Genomic DNA, 19169 nt, shown 5'->3' with positions numbered 1-19169 from the left:
TAACATATTTCAAAAACTTGTCTTTTTGCTTGCGTATGTATTGGATCCGACGTTGTACTCACGTGTCAAATCACTCGTGTGGGTACCTTTTTCCAGTCTCTTACAGATGTCTGTTTTCTGTTTCAACGTCGGCACCACTCTCTTACGCTTGGGCGTACTCCTATCGGTAGGTGTATCAGGAGCCATGGCTGATATTCCACCAAATATTAAGGAAAATTGCGATATAACAGCGGTGAGTTGCGGTGTTTACGCCGTTAACCCTCAAAACAAAGGCGGGACTGCGGTGATGCGCTCTGGCGGCGAAGGAATGAAAACAGTAGGGCGGGATGGTTGTGCGGTGAATTTGAAATGCCGGTTAGGTCCTGGATTTTCCCCAGTTGATCGATTTTGGAATTTTTCATTAAACTGTCCGGTTTAGCGCCAATTCTCTCTCTCATATATATATATATATATATATATATATATATATATATATATATATATATATATATATATATATATATATATATATATATATATATATATATATATATATAATGGGGGCCTCTGTAGTACAGTGGTAGAGTGTGCGTTTCGTACACGGGTGAGCCAGGGTTCGCGCCCCGCCAGGGTAATAAACTTTGGGAGTGTTCACCTGGCCACGTACTGCATTGGCGGACACAAGGGGTGTTGTGGTTGAACCATAGTCGCATACTATAAAATATGCTTGCACCCAGTCGACTTGCGCGGGCCGATTACATTTGGTTCACAGACTACACACACATCCAAAGCCACTCCAAGATGACAGTTACACTTACAAGCACTTCTCACCCTACATACAATCTCTACCAGACAGCCTAAGCCACTCGGTAGAGATACATTGGCTGTATCGTCCCGACTTCGGTCTGGATAGGCCGGTCCTGCAGTGGATACTCAAACGGCTGATGATATATATATATATATATATATATATATATATATATATATATATATATATATATATATATATATATATTACAAGAAGAGCATATAATAATGTGCAATATAATAAGTCTCTTACTAAATAAGTTTAAGAGAACTTTTTGGTATTAATGATGTGTTTTTGTTTTCAGGTAAATGCTACGGAAGTCAGTGTCAGAAGTCAAGGTCATCTTTTTCTAGGGTCAAGTAAGCCTTGTTTGGTTTATTTACTTATTTATTTAATTATTGTATGTGTATATGGTACTGGGCAGTGTAATGCGGATGAAGCGCTATTTGTTTATATATATTTTAAAACACTGAAATATGAGATTCTTATGATACAAGGAAAGGATAAAATGGGTAAGTAGGTAGTTAAATTGACTGGTTGGATTATTCACTGAATGATTCATTTATTTATTGGATAAGAGAGAGAGAGAGAGAGAGAGAGAGAGAGAGAGAGAGAGACAGACAGACAGACAGACAGACAGACAGACAGCACGCATACAGGAGAGTAATAAAACTTTCCCCTCAGTCTAGGTTGTGTTCCCTCCCATATTGCTTGAAATATGTATGTCCATTGTGTCGTTGCAAACCTTATGTACGAGGAGGTTGTAGAGTCAAGGCCACATAGGAAGCCAAAGAAATAAAATACGTTACACTCCGTAATATAACCCCTTACATATTTGTTCTTGTTACCACCAGAAGATTGTTATAAGGAAGGACGTGTGGTGAATGTTTAAATGGAGATGGTTTCTGCTGTAATACCTGCACTCAGGGTCACTGGTAGGATGAATAAAATCGTGTGCGGCGGCAAATATAAACTACAGAATACGTCATCGTAGTGAATGGATGAAAGGGTACCGATGATTAACCGCTTCAGCTCGAGTACTTTACGCAACATTCTTGCCATATCCAGTCGCTTATATTAAACACAGGGGACTTTTTGAACTGGAGGGATTAGATAAGTGTAGCCTTTTTAATCTCTTCGCCTAAATTATTATTAAAATCGTCTGTTTGATAGCCAAAATAAAACAAGACAATTTACTGAATGGGTTAAAAGGTTGTTTGGGGACTTGTTGTTTGGTGTTTATTCTCCATTACACTACCCCTTTTACCCCCAAAAGAGGAAAAATAAATAAACTATAGCCTTGGGGAGTCATTAAGAGAATGAACGGTTATTCAGGGAGAGGAAGGGGGTTAATAGGAGAGGGGAGAGGGTCATTGGGGCAGAGAGAGAGAGAGAGAGAGAGAGAGAGAGACCTAAGAAGTCAGGAAATCAAGAAGAGGAAGGAAACAGAAAAGAGGAATGGAGGAAAAAGGGGGGGGGAGTGAATGAATGGTTGAAACTGAGAAAAGAATGGAAAGAGAAGATATATGAAAAAATATGGGGAAAAATATTAAAAGGGAGAGGAGGAAGAAGGGGAAGAGGAAGAGTGAAGGACAAGATAAAGTAGTGGGAGAAGAAGAAGAAGACAAGAAGGGGAAAGGAAAGAAAATGGAGAGGAGGAAGGAAGGAAAGAGGAAGAGACGGGAAAGATGAAGGGAGGGGGAAGAATAAGGAGGAGGAGGAGAGGGGAAAATAGAGAAGCAAGGTGAGAAGGGTGTAGGAGGAGAGGAAAGAATGGTGCAACATGGACAGTCAGATAAAACGTCTCACTGAATAAAAGTTTAAGAAATTCCTGTCATCATTGCCTTATCTCCCAAGCACTGAGATAAAACACGATGATAACAGCACCCGGAAACGCATCTTCTCTCTTGTGTGTGTGTGTGTGTGAGAGAGAGAGAGAGAGAGAGAGAGAGAGAGAGAGAGAGAGAGCACCAGACAGTTTCGAGGGTTGGTTGTTGATTTTTAATTGTCTTTGGTTTTACTCCTCTCTCTCTCTCTCTCTCTCTCTCTCTCTCTCTCTCTCTCTCTCTCTCGTGCCCCATACTCCTTCCCCTCCCCCCACCATCATAAGGACATATAATTACCTTTTTATTTCTCTCCAGTAAAACACGCACCTCTCTCTCATGCTTATCCGGTTCTCTTTGTGCTCACCGATTATAATATTGAGAACCTTATTTATTCATTCCCTGTGTTATACCGTTTTTCTCTTATGAAGACGCAAGGTATATGGCAGCAACGCGTTTTTATTCTCTTTGTTCCGGTTTAAGCAATATTCTTACTCGTTTCTTTGTGTGGTATGTGGAGACGCCAGTCATCCACTCGATGTAAGCCACACTCTGAGCTGGGTGACCAACAGAATGACGTTCCCCCCCCTCCCCCCCAAAAAAAAAGAGTTGGTAACCATATCCCCAAATGGTGTATGGTTATATACCTGGTGGTCTGCTGAATTAAGGCGCTGCAGCCGGCTGTGATCCGTAGGGGCTTACATCCAAGGGATGGTTGCGAATAATTGCTCACAACGCCACTAAGAGAAAAGCTGCTGGTCACTCTCCCCTCACTATGAATGCCTGGAGTAAGAAGCCCAGCCCCTTTGCTTCTGGTGGGGCAGTAAAGATTTTGATGTTAGACAGACCGTTAATATTTTTTTCATTCGTTGTTTTGCCTGCACAATACTTTTTTCCTTCGTTTTGTCTTCTTCCAGGTTCTGTCATTATTCGTTTACCTTCATTAATTGTTTTTTTTTTTCTAGATTTTAAAATTGTCATCTAGCTTTTTTTCATCTTAATTTTTTTGCCTTGATTTATGCTGTTTTTTCCAGTCCTCATTCTTCTGTCTTTGTCCATCCTGTTCCATTATAAAGCCATACTTGTGTCTGTCTTTGTTCATCCTGCTTTCTTCCATCTTCATTCTTGTCTTTGTTCATCCTGTCTCCGTTTACTCATTCGCATCTTCTCTCGCACATTTTTTTCTTGAGTCTTTGTTCATATTCTTTTCTTTCATTCTGTCTTTTTCCTAAGTTCATAGTATTTCCTTACATCATTATTCTTTTGCTTTCGTCCATCCTATTTTTCTGTCTCCATTCTGTGGTCAGTCGAGTCTTCATTCTCTTCGTTCATCCTGTTTCTTTGCAAGTTCATTTTTCATTTTTCATTTTTCATTTTTTTTTCATTTTTTTTTTTTTTTTGCCTTCCTTCATCCTATTTTCATCTGTTTTCATTTTGCTGGTTATAGTGTTGTCGTCTGTTTATTATTTTGCATTTTTTTTTTTAATGTTCTCTCTCCTTTTCATCCGTCCTTCAATTTTCATCCGCTTTCCTTTCATCCGCTTTCTTTTGCCGTTGTTTATCGTGTTTCCCTGGCCCATCATTCCTGTCTTCGTTCATTCGTTTCCTTATAAGTTCCATTCTCATTCTTCTACCGGAGTTCATATTGTTCCTTTCCATCTGTTATTTCACTTCTGTCATCCTGTTACTTTTAAACACCATTATGCCATTTTCCTTCATCCGCTTTACTTCATTTCTCTGTTTTCTTACAGTCTAATACTTTTCCGGTCTTGTATTTTGTTTCCATGCATCATCCCTTCCATTTTTCGCCCTCTCCTCCATATCAGTTGGAATCTCGCCCATCGTCCAATGTTAGCGTAGGTTCTTAACTCTGCCAACGAAGTTTGAGTTTAGGTATTCATCCGTGTCTGTCTGTTCTTGTACTAAATATCTCATATACATACATACACACACACACACATATACAGTGTATATATATATATATATATATATATATATATATATATATATATATATATATATATACTCAGTGAAGTATGTTGGATAGGTGGACAGGAGGTTAAGGAGGTTTATTAGAGTTTGAGGTGGATCCGAATCGGTATGTAAGCTTGTACTGGTGTTGGTGAAGGTATGCCCATTCACAGACTGGGTAACAGGACAGACTATGTGAGACAGTAAAAGTATTTGTCTGGTAGGAGATGGAAACTATATAATTGTAAATTGTATTGGCGGCGGCAGAGATATGTGCTTTCTTAGTATCAAGTTTATCCTCTGTATTATTTCTTTCTTTCATATTGTTACCGACATGTGGCATTCAAATATTTCTTTTTTATGTTTAGATTTTCTACCATTCAGTACAAACCCCAACGCTTCAGGTAACATGGTCGATGAGGGCCAGACAAGAATATATGGCAAAGGGAGAGACATGCATAAATACTGTACATGGAAAAAAAAAAAAATTGTTACCAGAGTAGAGCAGTTGTACTTGTTTTTCACCGTGAAAACAACAGATTACGCTGCCTAGAGGAGTAAGACAGTATGGAATAATAAATAACAATAATCTACACAGTGCCAGGCTTCCAGCACCATAGTTGTTGGCATAATACTTGTATCATAGAAAACGGTGGAGATCATAATTTTCAAAACTTTTCCATGAGAACTGTGTATCTAGTGTGTGTGCTCTCTGCGTGGGTATATGCCTGTATGTTGGCTTCTGTGTGCACAGGTGTGTGTTTAATTAAATGAGTATTGTATGAAAGAGTATGTACAGTAAATGAGCGTGTTTGTCAACGCATGTCCATGTTTGCCGTTCACATACAGAATTGTGTGGATGCGTGTGACTACTTGTGTTTATACACTTGTATTTTGTTCATAAAATCTGTCCGGCGTGTGTGTGTGTGTGTGTGTGTGTGTGTGTGTGTGTGTGTGTGTGTGTGTGTGTGTGTGTGTGAGTGACCTTGAGGGGTGAGTCACGTGGTGTGGTGTCACAAGCTGTCGTTGTTGTTGGCTGACTGCCGCCATGGCTGGCTGAGCACACTTGGGGGGGGGGGATGCTAACTCACCCACGCACCCACAAACTACGCTACATTCTCAACAGGTGTTCTTGTAGTAGCCGAGAATCTTGTAAATGTAAAAATATTCATGGAATATTTGATTTTTTTTTAATTGCTGTTTCCCTGTAAATTTGTAAACTTAAGTGTGTCACCTTGGCGCCGGAGTGGTGGTGGTGGTGGTGTGACGTCACGGCATGTGTGCACCTTGCTCATCCCTCCTGATGTCAGCAGAGGTCATGGTAGGTCATCACGCCATGGGAGGGGGGAATAACCTCTTCACTATTCTAACGGATATTGTTGAGTTTTAACTTGATCTGCAAGGTAGTAGTAGCGAATGGGAAAAACCGAATGTTTTTGTCAGGTAGATGTTCACGAACGGGTACGCGTACTCATAGGGGTACACCAGAAGATACTATGTTGCTATTACTATGTTGCTATTATCATCTTTGATTTATTTTAAAAAATATTTTTTTAGAATATAATTTTACACATTAGATGACTATGTTATTTTTACATGAAAATGCACCAAACCATATTCTTAAGCATCAACCATTGAAAATACATATGTCAGCTGTATCTGTAAAGACAGGAACGAGACTGATCACAGAAAACCTCAAGGAGTACACAGTCAGTGGAAATGTGGATGCCCCTGGTGTCTGGGGCTACAGTAAGGAGGATTGTCGTATCAGTACCTTCACAGACCTGAAATAGTGTTGTCTTGAAATGTTATGAAAGTACTACCGTACTTAGGGAAACGAATCAATTTAGATAAGTATCAGTAATCATTGCCCAATGATACTGATGAGTTACACGATGAGAGATAGATGCAATACAAGGGATTACGGGAAGGTCTAACCATTTTGCTGCTGTGAACACTAAGGAATAGTGTATTTAGTTCCGTTAACACCCAGCTATTTTATTTCTTTAAGGGGAATCGTCGCAGTCACTGACTTGTAACTTTTTTCAGCTGTGGATGCGATTTGATGTTTTATTCATGACAACAACTGACAGTTTTATCAAGCTGAGAGCAAGCATAGCGGCCAAAGGTGAGAGAGAAGGCGAGGGAGGAAGAGTGATTTCAGAAGAGTGATTGAAGTTATACCCACATTGTGAAATACTAGAAAACCTGCAGTATGAAGGTATAATTCATCGGTTTTCACTACTGTACACCATCAGACACGTAGGGTCGTATTCTTGTGGACTTGAAAGGTTTCCTATACCCTCCTCCTGGGGGATTTATTTTGCATTTTAAACCTTCATTATGCTCATGCATTATACGGTATGTCATTTTGATATCGAGATGGATTATACAGTATATAAAAAGAAGAGAATATTGACATGGCGGATGCTGAGATCCTGTTTCATAAACGAGTGTGTGAAGTCTGGGTACGAAAGACTTGTTTCCAACACAGCACAGACCAAAGTCCAGTATTTGCTGGACCGTGGCACAGAGTACACGGTTCGTTCCCTGGGACCCAGCACTATTACATGTTACACACCATCGCTTGTCACCACTTCGGCGCTAATACGCATGACCGTAATAAATATATGCTCAAGTTGTCTCATATAGGACTGGTGTGATGGTATTAGCGGGGTGTTTTATGACATGCCGATGGACTTCAGGAAGATCAGTAAAGTATGTTTTAACGAAATTCATATTCATAAAGTGTCCCCTGTCCCAGCCTGGGGTCGATTTTGCGTCCTTTCGGGTCACAGCCCGGTGTCTTGGGTATTATTCATTACGTAATAACAGGACAAAAATGTAGTGCAGGTGAAATGTCAGATACAGGCACGTGGTGTGGAAATGAGAGCAGTCAAGAGTAAAGGTATGTAAGTTACGATTGATGGAGTGTGTGTGTGTGTGTGTGTGTGTGTGTGTGTGTGTGTGTGTGTGTGTGTGTGTGTGTGTGTGTGTTGGCAGGTAGACCAGAGGACTGAGGGGACGTCATGGGAGTAAATGAAGAGAAATTTATCGAAGTTATACATATCCACACACAAAAGTTATAGAGTATACACGTACAGGTGTATGTGCAGTTGATGTTATTTCTCTCTCTCTCTCTCTCTCTCTCTCTCTCTCTCTCTCGCACACACACACACACACACACACACACACACACACACATTATTTGTGAGAGAGAGAGAGAGAGAGAGAGAGAGAGAGAGAGAGAGAGAATCATGGTGTGCAAGGACAAAATAAATAAGTTTGTATGGTACATTATAAAATCAGCCATGACGTCAGGCTTCATGTGATGCAAACCGAGATGAGGTGCCAGGTTATTTGTATACTTGTGTCTGATGTTTACTCTCAATAGCTCGTTGGTGATAAAGTAACAGCAGCAGCCTATGATATGATGGAACGTGGCCACCCATCTGTGAGTGTTCTCTCAGTAACCCGAACTAAAAATATATTTATATTCTGCCTCAACAAAAACTGGGTGAAGTGTCGCGGAAGCACTGTGCACGTGTGACTTGGCTTTGGCAGAGGAAGCCGTGGTGGCCATCCCCCAGACACCCGAAGCAGCCGCCTAGATCCCGTAGATGAAGGCTGGCAGAAAACAGTGGATATAGTAGAGAGTGATAACTGGCCACTGGCACGGGGACAGTAGCCTTGTGACAGTGGCAGATGGGAGGGGAAGTATCTACGTGCCCCGCCCCACATCCCGAATGTCACCTGTTTTGGCTGACACAACCACCACTATTTTGTCACGTGAGGGTAATGACAGACCCGTGACACTGTCCTTGGCCCTGACGTAGAGGAGGAAGGGAAGGGATAAATTATAAGAGGATAGGTTTAAGCATGTAGAGGGTGGATGGTGGGGATGGGAGTGTTTCGTAAGACTGCGGGTGAAATTGGTATGAGTAAATATAGACCGTTAGCACTCCCGCTATTGGAGGCGTTTGGAAGTTGAGTAAAATAGCTTTTGCGGTTGTATCACCAATATGATTTAAAACGTAATAGTCAAGTATCAGAGGAGTGAGGGAGGTAGTGGGTTTACGATTTTTTTTTTTTTTTGTATTTTTATAATTTTTCATTCAGAGAGGTGTCTACTGAAGTAAATAAATTCGTCTGACGGTAGCCAGAACATAGGGAGGTATGCGATTGAAGTGCTTATTGGAGCTTATTTGTGACCTTTTCATTTGGTGAGATATGCTGCCTCCAAACTGCGTATTAGTCTGACGTTCACCAGAACTAAAGATAAAACAACATTCTGACTAGAAGGACTGTAGGGGTGCGTGTTGGTTAATGAGTACATGAGTGTGAGGTTTTGCCTGTACCGGTACGTGTGTGAGGGGGAGCGGGTGAGGGACTGCTGGTCGATGACTGTGGATGTGGGTGTGAGGAGTGGACTGAGTTGGGTGGATGGAAAGATGATAATGAACCGTGCCTGAGATGCGGAAGTGTGGGTGGGAAGAGAGGTGCGCTGAGAGGTGTATATGGGTGCTGCAGTGAATGGGGAGGGGTTGTAGGTGGGTGGTGAGGTGGAGAGAAGGTGCAGGGGTAGGAAGAAGAGGTGTGGAGATAGGGAGAGGGTATAGGTGGATAAATGGTATGGGGGGGGGGGTGAGTGCAGGTGTTGGAAGATGGTTGTAGATATAGTGAGCAGGTATAGGTGGGTGTAGACAGAGATGGATAGAGGACGTAAGTATGATTGACTAGGCAGGTGTGCATGTCGAAGTGCAGATGTGCTGACTTTCAGTACATCGTAATTCAACATATTAGGGGAAAAAAAGTATGTGTGTAGGGGGCAAAACAGACAGACAGACAGACAGAGAAAAAGAACGAGGAAGGAGAAATTGAGAAAGGGAGGGAATTAAGAGTTGGCTATGGGAGAGAAGGAGAAATTGGCGACTTGTAAAGGTGCGGGAGGAAGGGAGAGAGGGAGGGAGGATTAAAAAAGAGGGAGGGAGAGGGGAGGGGTGATTGAATACGGGGGAAGGGGGTTAGAAGAGAGGAGGATGGGGGAAGGGGGTTTATGGGGGAGGGGAAGGTGGGTAGAGGCAGCCGGTGAAGTGGCGAAGCAAATGTCAGTGGTAGGGAGGCAGGCAGAGAGAGAGGCAGGCAGGCAGTGAGTAAGGCAGAGGCTGGCAGGAAAGCATAGGAATTATACGCAAAATAATTCCTTCGCACTCCCACCTCCACCATACCCATCTCTCCCTTACTTTCCCCCTCCACCACATTTCCCACACCACCACACCTTTCCTCGCGCCACACCTTCCATCCAGTAACATTCCTACACCACATAAGCGCGACAAACTCCTCTCCACCAAAATTTCCCCTATCACCACTACACTTCCCTCTCCACCAATATACTTCCATTCCCCACCCCACCCTCTCCCTTACCACACCTCATCCCAGCCCCAGTCTTATGTGATGATGGGGCTGATGTCCATAACCCACCTACTCTCAGCCAGTGTCCCCGCCACCGCCATTACCACCACCAACATTAGCAGCGGCAACGGCAAGAAGAGGAACAGGAGTAAATCCGTCAATGTCAGAGGTAGGATTAGTTGGGTATTACACTGTGAGGGGTGTACCTACCACCATTACGACCACAGTTACCGGTATTGTTATCACGTTTGCTACCATTAACCATAGTACTACTGCCTTTCTTATTACCACAGCTCCTACCATCGCCATTACTACCACAACTACCATCCCCATTACTACTCCGTCTACCATCATCATTACTACTACAGCTTCTACCATCATTACTACCACAGTTACGGTACTCCCATCACCAGTACTACCAGTAGCCACTATGATCATTACGGTCGTTACTGTTACACTGTTTACTACATTTACCACCACCCACAATTACCACCACCACCATCGTTCACCCAGCATCCTCCTGCTAGCTGCTTTTCTTCAACTGCCGTAAAATTAGAAGCAACTTTCGCCATTTAAGCAACCACTGTGATCACGTAATTACTCGCAACCACCACTGCCAACTACCACAACTACTACGCCTGACAACTACCACAGGGTCCAACATCGACAACGGCCACCATTGCCATTTACCACGGCTGCCACCTACCACATAACCAAAAACCTAAACTACCATATACCACATCTACCAGCAACCGCAACTACCAACATTATCAACAGCCACAGCTACCATTATCATTCTAGGAACCACAACTTAGAGCCATAACTACCAACAGCCACAACTGTTAGTTGCCAATTACTACCACTACCACAGTCACACCTACCACAATTACTAACAAACATAAATACCACAACTACTAGCAACCGCAGCTACCACAACCGCCAGGTACAGCCGCCATCAGCTACCACCAGCCCAAAGCACGTCGTCCACAATACCGCAGCCAACATAACCACCAACAGCCACAACCACATAGCTGATTACAACCACAGCCGTCATTGACCTTTACAGTCATTACAGCATTATCAGCCATGCAATAATAACAGATGAATCATATATATACAACCATAACAGCCACACCAACAGTCACGACCACAAACATTATAGCCAACAACCAACCACACCAATAATCACATCCACAAAAGTTATAACTAGCCAGTACCATAATCAGCCATCATCACCACACAACCAACCACCATCACAACAATCATCACAACCAACAACCACACCAACCACTACAACCACAAACGTTAAAACCAGTCATTACCACAAACAGCCACAGTCACCACACCACCACCACTACCACCACTACAACAATCATCATAACTACACATCAGCTACCACCACCACCACCACCCCGTTACCACCATCGCTGCCACCGTAAACCTAACAGTTGGCAGACAGAGAGCCAAATTAGTGCCAAGACTTGCGCACTTGTTCACGCCCACCTTCCTTCTCTCTCTCTCTTACACACACACTCACTCCCTGTTCTTTCTCTACCCACGTTTGACACCCAGGAAACCATGGATCAACCGGTCTCTGGTGAAAACGAAACTGATGTACGCCGCAGGAAGGAAACTGACACGAACGGACAACGAACGGACGACCAGACATCAAAAGAAAACAATGAGGAACTCGAAAAGTGCAAGTTCAGCGTTACTGACGATTCCGGAGCCGAACCGCATGCTGAAGAGGAGAAAATTGAAGCAGCCAGCGCCGAAACACTTCCAGCAAGCAAGAGTGAAACTGGAGAAGGACCGAGATTCCAAACAGAGGCCTTGAGCTTCCCCAGTGTGCGAGAGTTCCTATATTTCGTGCTGGGCAAGTTATCGGGCAAGATGCTGAAGATGGTGTACGTATCCATAGTGCGTCTCGTCTCATTCATGCTCAGCTTTCTGTACCATCTTATAATCAGGCGGGCGTAAGTCAGTGAAGAAAAAAAGAATATTAAGATGAAAAATAACAAGGATCTCTAAAGCCAGTGTATAAAAAACAAATGGAAAACTGTATATACTCGTAAAAGACCGCAGAAGCAATGGAAGTATTTTGAATCCGTGATAGATGTGATGCTGTGAAGGAATGAGAACTATGTGTAGTGATAAACTAAGTGAAAGCAGGAAGTAAGAACTTGAGATATGTGAAAAACACAATGAAAATACTGGAGATGCTAAGAAGGGGAAAGAATGAAAGAAAAGAATGAATGTTGATACTTCTCCTACGCTTTTCTTCCTTGTTTCTGAATCATGCTCATCCCAATTTTTTGTGAGATTTATGGTTAATGTAATGATGAGAAATTTTTATGTAAAATAAGTAGACACTTATGATATATCGGAAGTATCAGAAACTCAGTTATGCTGATGATTCTAGTTATGCTGAGAATATCAAGAAAATAATTGAGGTCTTTCCCAATGTGGTGTTTTTTCCCCTGAAGTGATGCCAGCAGGGTACATGACACCCAGATTGCGACATGAAACCAGCACCAGGTGGGTGATGAAATAAAATGAATGTGCCAGGTGTTATTACCGTGTTAACCCCTTCACTACGATGATGTCTTCAGTTTTCATTCTGCTAGCTACAGACGATTTTACTTAGTTTAGGAAAGACTTTGAAACTGAAAGGGATACATTATTAAGGGTATAAGCTGAATACAGTTGTTTGGAGATAGCAAGAATTATATATATAGCCTATAAAATAACTTAACATCTTGAATCCGGTGACGCATTTTGTAGTTTATTCTTTCTACCTCCAGACGCTTTTGTTGACTTAGAGAAACTAGCCTGTGATAAAAAGCCTCTAATAACACCCTTACGACCTGACAATTCTTCCAAAAGCTGAATATAATAGCCTGAAAGCAGCAAGAATAAAACCGAAAATACGTCGTGGGACTGAACTGATTAAATGAGGTAAAGTGAGTGACGAGACAGATTGTAAATTTGGCGTAATTAAAACAGTTTGTGATTTAATGTGACGTGTCAAGGTAATTAGGATGAGTCACTGGGGGTTGTATTGTGGTTGGCTTTGTAGGATTTCTGCCATCTCTGCTTCGCATGTTACACCATATTAGTCTCATGCATCATGCATGGGATATCGACACATTTTGCCTGTATAATCATAAGTACGGCAATGTAGTAACGTGCCATATGCAAAAATAAACTAGTAAGGAAGAGCCGCGAAACGGCTTGGAATTCTCGAACAATGTACGATCATCTCCCTCTCGTAACTCAGACTGGTTTTAGCCGGAGGAAGAAGGGACGGAAATATTCTGTATACACTCCTTTCCCTGTTCTATTTGGGAAAAAGCTCATAATAATAATCCTCTTGTAACCAGGAGCTGTGTTTACAGGAGAAACAAGACAGAAGATTCTGCACGTTCCTCTCCGTATGTTTCTCCCCCCAGAGAAAAAGTAGCTCATGGTAATTTTCATTTCGTAACTTACTTGTATTGCAGAAAAAAAGGGACATGAGAGAATTTTAGACTTTGTCCCCCCCCCCCAAAAAAAAAAAAAAAAAAAAAAAGTTACTAGAGCGAACTGTTCTTAGCCCAAGTGTAGCAGCGAATATGGACCCTAGATGTCGCCTGGGTAATAGTGACCATTGTCATATTGACTTCCTTTAGTTTTTTTAGTTTCATCCTTGCTACTGTCCAACTTGTTTGCAGGTTAGGAGAGACCACCTCTCAATAACGGGATCAGAAGTAGTCTCCATTAACACCTTCCACGCGACGGTGACTTACGTACTGTATGCATGGCGCAGGTAGACGATGTTAATAAGCTTGGTAAAGACCTCTGTTGGTGGGGAGTGACCTCACTACATCCAGCCGACTAATACATTCGTGGGCCAGGGACTTAGATTCGCAAATAAGCTTACGGTCAGTCCCCTGTCGCAGCTGAATGGAGGAGTTAAACAGAGCCTTCATTAACTTTTTTACTGTTACCGATTCTTCCATACGTGAATAAAATTATTTTGTGGCACCTTGAAAATGAAAATTACGCCTCTTTTGTGAAGTGGTTGACCAGTCAACCTGTCACCGGTTTCTTCGTGCGGAATGATTTAGTTTGATGATAGTAGAAGTAAAGTCCAAATTGTTCATCGTCTGAAAGTTCTAAAATAGCTTTATCAGAAATTTCATCCAAGTGTTCACAACATTCTGCTTTGTCATGGCTCTTGAAATATTTCTCTGGAATTTCCAGAAAACCACTCATCATTACACCTCCTACGTATTAAAGTTTCTTTAGAATAGTTGACAGTTTTGTATTTCGATACTCATTTTTTTTTTTTAAGGAACTGTATTTTCTCAAGTTTCGTTACTACGAGTAATTATAGTACACTGAAATATTGCATCTCATCCCATGGTTGTGGCAGCCTCCCACAAACACAGGTTCTGATATGGTTGTGGCAGCCCCTCCAAAACAACGGTGATTTGATTTGATTGTGGTAGCCCCTCCCAAACGACTGTGCATCAGCTACGCTATTTCTGTGTAGCTTCACCTCTCCAGTATGGTGATGCCATTTTTAACATTAATCTTTGCTAATACTAGAATCAGCCCGCGCAGCAGATTGGTTTAAAATGCTGCTAAGCAAATCACACACACTAGATGCATCCTCCTCAGTTGAAAGTAGTGTAGTGATAGAAAGCGAAAATAAAGGAGTCTTTGTAGTGCTGAGACGTGAATCAGAGGTGGGGTGTGGTTTATGTGGCCGTGAGGGAAAGTCAGTAGAGATCTGGCTTGTAAAACTCGTTTCATTTGGTGTATCCAAAACTACCGTGGGTTTATAGGTATGTGTATGTTTTATTGTAGAATCTCTCTATCTGTCTGTCTCTGTCTGTCTCTGTCTGTCTGTCTGTCTCTGTCTGTCTGTCTGTCTGTCTGTCTGTCTCTCTCTCTCTCTCTCTCTCCCTCTCTCTCTCTCTCTCTCCCTCTCTCTCTCTCTCTCTCTCTCTCTCTCTCTCTCTCATACTGTTACTCGGTGGGTTAAGAGGTTTTCTGGCACATCTTCCTTCGCGATGCAATCTTTACATTACACTTTAGGATTCTGTTGTCGTTAGTTTATATCACTAATACAGACCAACTTTGCATCTGAGAGAATATTAACGTGGCAGCTGCATAAATTACTAGGTAAACAAGAGGCACCAGGAAGCCTGCAAAGGTCACGACAGTACAGACCCACAGTGCGTGCCTTTGTCAGTAAGAGATTATATATATATATATATATATATATATATATATATATATATATATATATATATATATATATATATATATATATATACTTTTTTACGCGTTCGGGAAAAGTCATTTAGATGACATTTGCTGAAGGTAACCATTATATGATCAGAAATGTCTCCGTATTAATTAAAATTGTTGAAAATTGCTGTTACTTAATATAACTTTGAACATTTTCAATAATGTGCACGATGTTCGTTGTTGACTTTGTAGAATTTTCCAGCTCTTGAATAGCCACTTCTCTGTTGTATTGTACTAAGGACTTGATGCAAATCAACACAGGTTATCGATTTTTGATAGCTCTGATTATGGAAAATTAATTCTGTTATTTACGGAATGTGAGCCAAGCCTTTTTCTTTTTTTTTTCTTTTTCTTTTTTTAGACTTCATCCTGCGTCTGCATACTTCACTTGATAGTTAGTAATGCTGTACTAAATTAAAGGTGGGAGTATCACGGTTGGGAAGATGATGATGATGATGATGACATGATGATAGGATGACGATGGTATATGATGATGATGAAGATAAGGCCCGGTTAATGATAGACAGCAAGTGTTTTACCCAGCACTCCCTCCGGTAACCAGAAACAGAACAGCTCAAGTCAGAGATGACGGGTCTTGGGGAGGGGGGGAGTTGTGTGGGAGAAAAGGGAGCTGGGGGAGAAGCCATAGGGAAGAAACTGGTGGACGGAGAGGTCGTAGGGGAGATAAAAAGTGGGGCAGATGTCTGAGGGAGGGATTACAGGAGAGAGGAGTATAGAAGAGGGGTTTTAAGAGAGAATGGAGGCCTGGGGAAGAGAGAAGGTAGGGTCAAATGGGTAAAGGAGGGGTGGTGGTGCTTTAGGGAGGAGGGGATATAGAGCGAGTGGGAGGAGGGGAAGTTCTGGGATAGAGAAAAGTGGGGTGAGGGAGGGGTCGTATTGGAGGGTGAGTGGGGGAGAGGTGTATAGTGTGTGTGAAAAGAGAGACTGGAAAAGAGGAGAGACAGAGACAGTTGAAAAGGTAAGAGTCTGTGGTGGACAGGAAGGTTTACAGGGAGAGAGAGAGAGAGACCCATGGTAAGTGGTAGTGTAGGAGGGACAGGGAAGGAGGAGGGAAAGGCAGTGAAGAGGATGGGGAGAGAGAGGCAGTGAAGAGGATGGGGGGAGTGAGGCAATGAAGAGGATGGGGAGAGTGAGGTAAGAAGCCGGGGAGAAGCAAGAAGGGAGGAGGATAGGAAGTGAAGGAAAGGTAAGCTACCGAGAGAAGAAAATGTAGTTGTGGAGAGCGAGGGGGAGGGAATGAAAGGGCTGGGGAGGGCAGGAGTGGGTGGTGGAGGGAAGTCGGGAGTTTAAAGGACCGGGGAGAGTAAAGAGGGCGGGAGTCGGCTGGGGAAGGGTGGAGAAGGGAGTGGAAGGACGAAGAGAGCTGAGGAAATGTGGGGAGGGGGTAGGGAAGGGTAGAGGGGGAGAGTTAACGGTAGGGAGCGGATGGGAAGGGTGGGGGAAGAACAGGAATGGGGGAAGGGTGGAGAGGGAGAGATAATGGTGGTGAGTGGTGGAAGAAGAGTGGAGAGGAGTGGGGATGGAGTGGGGAAGGCGGGGAGTGGTAAGTGTCAGCCGTCATCCCCTGCACAATGTCGGGCGGGACCTGGTATTGTCAGCCACGTTTTTACACAAGATTTTATGCCCTCGTCTGCCGTTTCCCCTCTCTCTCTCTCTCTCTCTCTCTCTCTCTCTCCAGTGTTAAAATCGCTGCACCACTCATAGGAATCCTGTTACCCCCCCATTTTTTTTTTTTTTTTCTTTAGCCTTTTAATATCACAGTGTTTGGCCCACGTCCTCCACTTTTCAGGTTTGACTGTTTTCACCGGTTTGTTGTCCACCTCTGCTATTGGGTGTTTTGCTGTTTGTGTGCCCGTTGTTCTGCTTTCTTTGTTCGTTTCTGCTTTTTTGTTTGGGTTTGTGTGTGTACTTGTTGTTTGCTCTTTTTTCGTTCGTTGTATTTAGGGCTGTACTGTTTTGGCCTGTGTCATTTTTCTTATATTTGTGTTTGTCTGTAGTTTTGTTTCCTATGCTTTTCTTGTATTGTTTGGGCATGCTGTTGTGTTGATGTGTTTTTGTTATACTTTCTTGTAATATGACAGTTTTTGTTTCATTCTGTAGCTACAGTGTTGCTTGTTTTCCACATTTTTGTGTATGCTGTAGTTTTGTTCTACGCCCGTGCATTTATGTATATTTCTTTGCTATGTTTAGTGCATAGTAATTTGTTCATTTTGTGCAGTATTTGTTTCTTTGGTCTACTGTGCATACCCTAGTGTATTTGTATCTTTACTCTGTAAAACTATATTGTTCATTGTGTTGCTTTGTTGTTGTAGTGCTGTGTTGTGTGTACTGTGTTTCTTGCAGTCGTGGGTATGTCTGCTGTTTCTAATTAACATCACAAGACTTTAAGTTCAGGTAAGCAGCGCATGCTCCTTTATATATATATATCACAGCTTACATTGAGATTTTGTTGTGATGTTATGGTAGGTTACGTTGTTAGGGTAGCCTACTGTTCGTTGTGTTTCGTTAAGTGGGGTGAAGTTGTTAGGCAGCCATGTCGAGAAGCCTGGTTCAAACAGTGCCAGCAGTAACTGGATCAGGTATCATTACTGTGGCTCTAGGTTTCACACATATTTTCCCTACTTTGCCTGCTTCCATTCTTCTTCCTTCTCTTTACCCTACTTTCATCCTTCTTCTCCTCGTACTCTACTCCCAACCTTCTTCCGTCTCCCTACTCTACTTTCATCCTTCCTGTCTGCTTTCATCCATCCTTCCTTCCTTCCCCAATTTTCATCCTCTCGCCGCACTTCATTTCCTCTGATATTTTTCTAACCGTTTCAATTTTTTCCTTCTTCCTCATCTCACCACCTCGATGTCTGTCGCTTTTCTCACTCCTTGAACTCTATATTTTTCTTTTTCCCTGCCCCCCCCCCCCCTCCCCGTTAACGATTTCTCTTTACCTGCCACATTTTTCTTACCCAGCCCCGCCTCGCTCCTCACACCTTCCTTTTTCCGCACACAAAGTTCCCTCTGTAAAATTATCTTATTTCTTCTTATATACGTTTCTCCTTCCTACGTCCCCATTCTTTTATCTGGCATTCACCCCTTTCCATCTTCCCTCCTGTCATCCATCTTCCTTTCTTCTGCCTCCCATGGTTCCTTTTCTGTCTCCCTCTTGTCTTCCTTATCCTTTTTTCTTCACCTCATCATTCTCCTTCTTCCTCCCTCATCCTTCCCCCTCCATCTTCCTTTGTCTTCCTTAGTCATCCTTCTTCATCCCACCACTCTCCTTCCTTTCTCATCCTTCCACTTCCTTCTCCCTCCAGTCATTTATCTTCTTTCTTCCCCTCCAGTTACTTTTCTCCCTGCCTTCCCACCTCCCCTTATCTCTCATCCCTTTTCTATAATCGCTCTAGTCTCATTCTCTATCCTTTCTATTATATTTATCTTCTTCAGTCCATTCTCGTACTCTCCCATACTTTCTTGGCTTCTCATTTTGACCCAGTCCATTCAGTTCCCCCATCACCCTTTCTTTACTCCTACGTCATCATTTTCTTCTTCTTTTCTGTTTTCCTTTTGCCCTTCCCCACGTTGTCTTCGTCTTCACGTCCCCAGTTTTCCTTGTCTTCATATTCCCATTTATCCTCGTCGTCATTCATTTTCCATATTACCGACCCCATTTCCCCATCCCTACCAGCCCCGCCTCTTCCCAGTTTCATCTTGGTCACGTAATTACGGTGGTGCACTTTTTTTTTTTCTTTTAAACTCTTGACGATTTTAGTAAGCTTTATTCAACCCTCCTGCATCTGACCCATTGAGTTTGAAAAGGCTTCCTCAGGCCGAATAAAAGCGTTTGTAAGTAGCAGTTATGTAGT

General features: G+C 42.5%; 1 protein-coding gene across 5 annotated transcripts in view; it reads left to right on the top strand.

Moving 5' to 3' along the window:
* qtc (GRIP domain-containing protein quick-to-court) overlaps positions 1-19169 on the top strand; it is a 180016-nt gene that overhangs the window by 61638 nt on the left and 99209 nt on the right. For 3 of the 5 annotated variants that reach the window (XM_080283392.1, XM_080283389.1, XM_080283388.1), the window contains exon 1: positions 9709-10162. The exons of the other annotated variants lie outside the window; for them this stretch is intronic. In XM_080283392.1, the coding sequence (XP_080139518.1) occupies positions 10036-10162 (127 nt within the window). In that variant the 5' untranslated portion in view covers positions 9709-10035. Of the gene's footprint in view, positions 1-9708; positions 10163-19169 lie in introns of those variants that run through there. 5 annotated transcript variants of the gene reach the window in all.

The sequence above is a fragment of the Coenobita brevimanus genome, chromosome 97 (assembly GCF_032717465.1).
Source record: "Coenobita brevimanus isolate Jiangsu-jjx chromosome 97, ASM3271746v2, whole genome shotgun sequence".
NCBI classification, from domain to species: Eukaryota; Metazoa; Arthropoda; class Malacostraca; order Decapoda; family Coenobitidae; genus Coenobita; species Coenobita brevimanus.
Note: the sequence above shows the minus strand (reverse complement) of the source record. Positions and strands in the feature narration are given on the sequence as shown.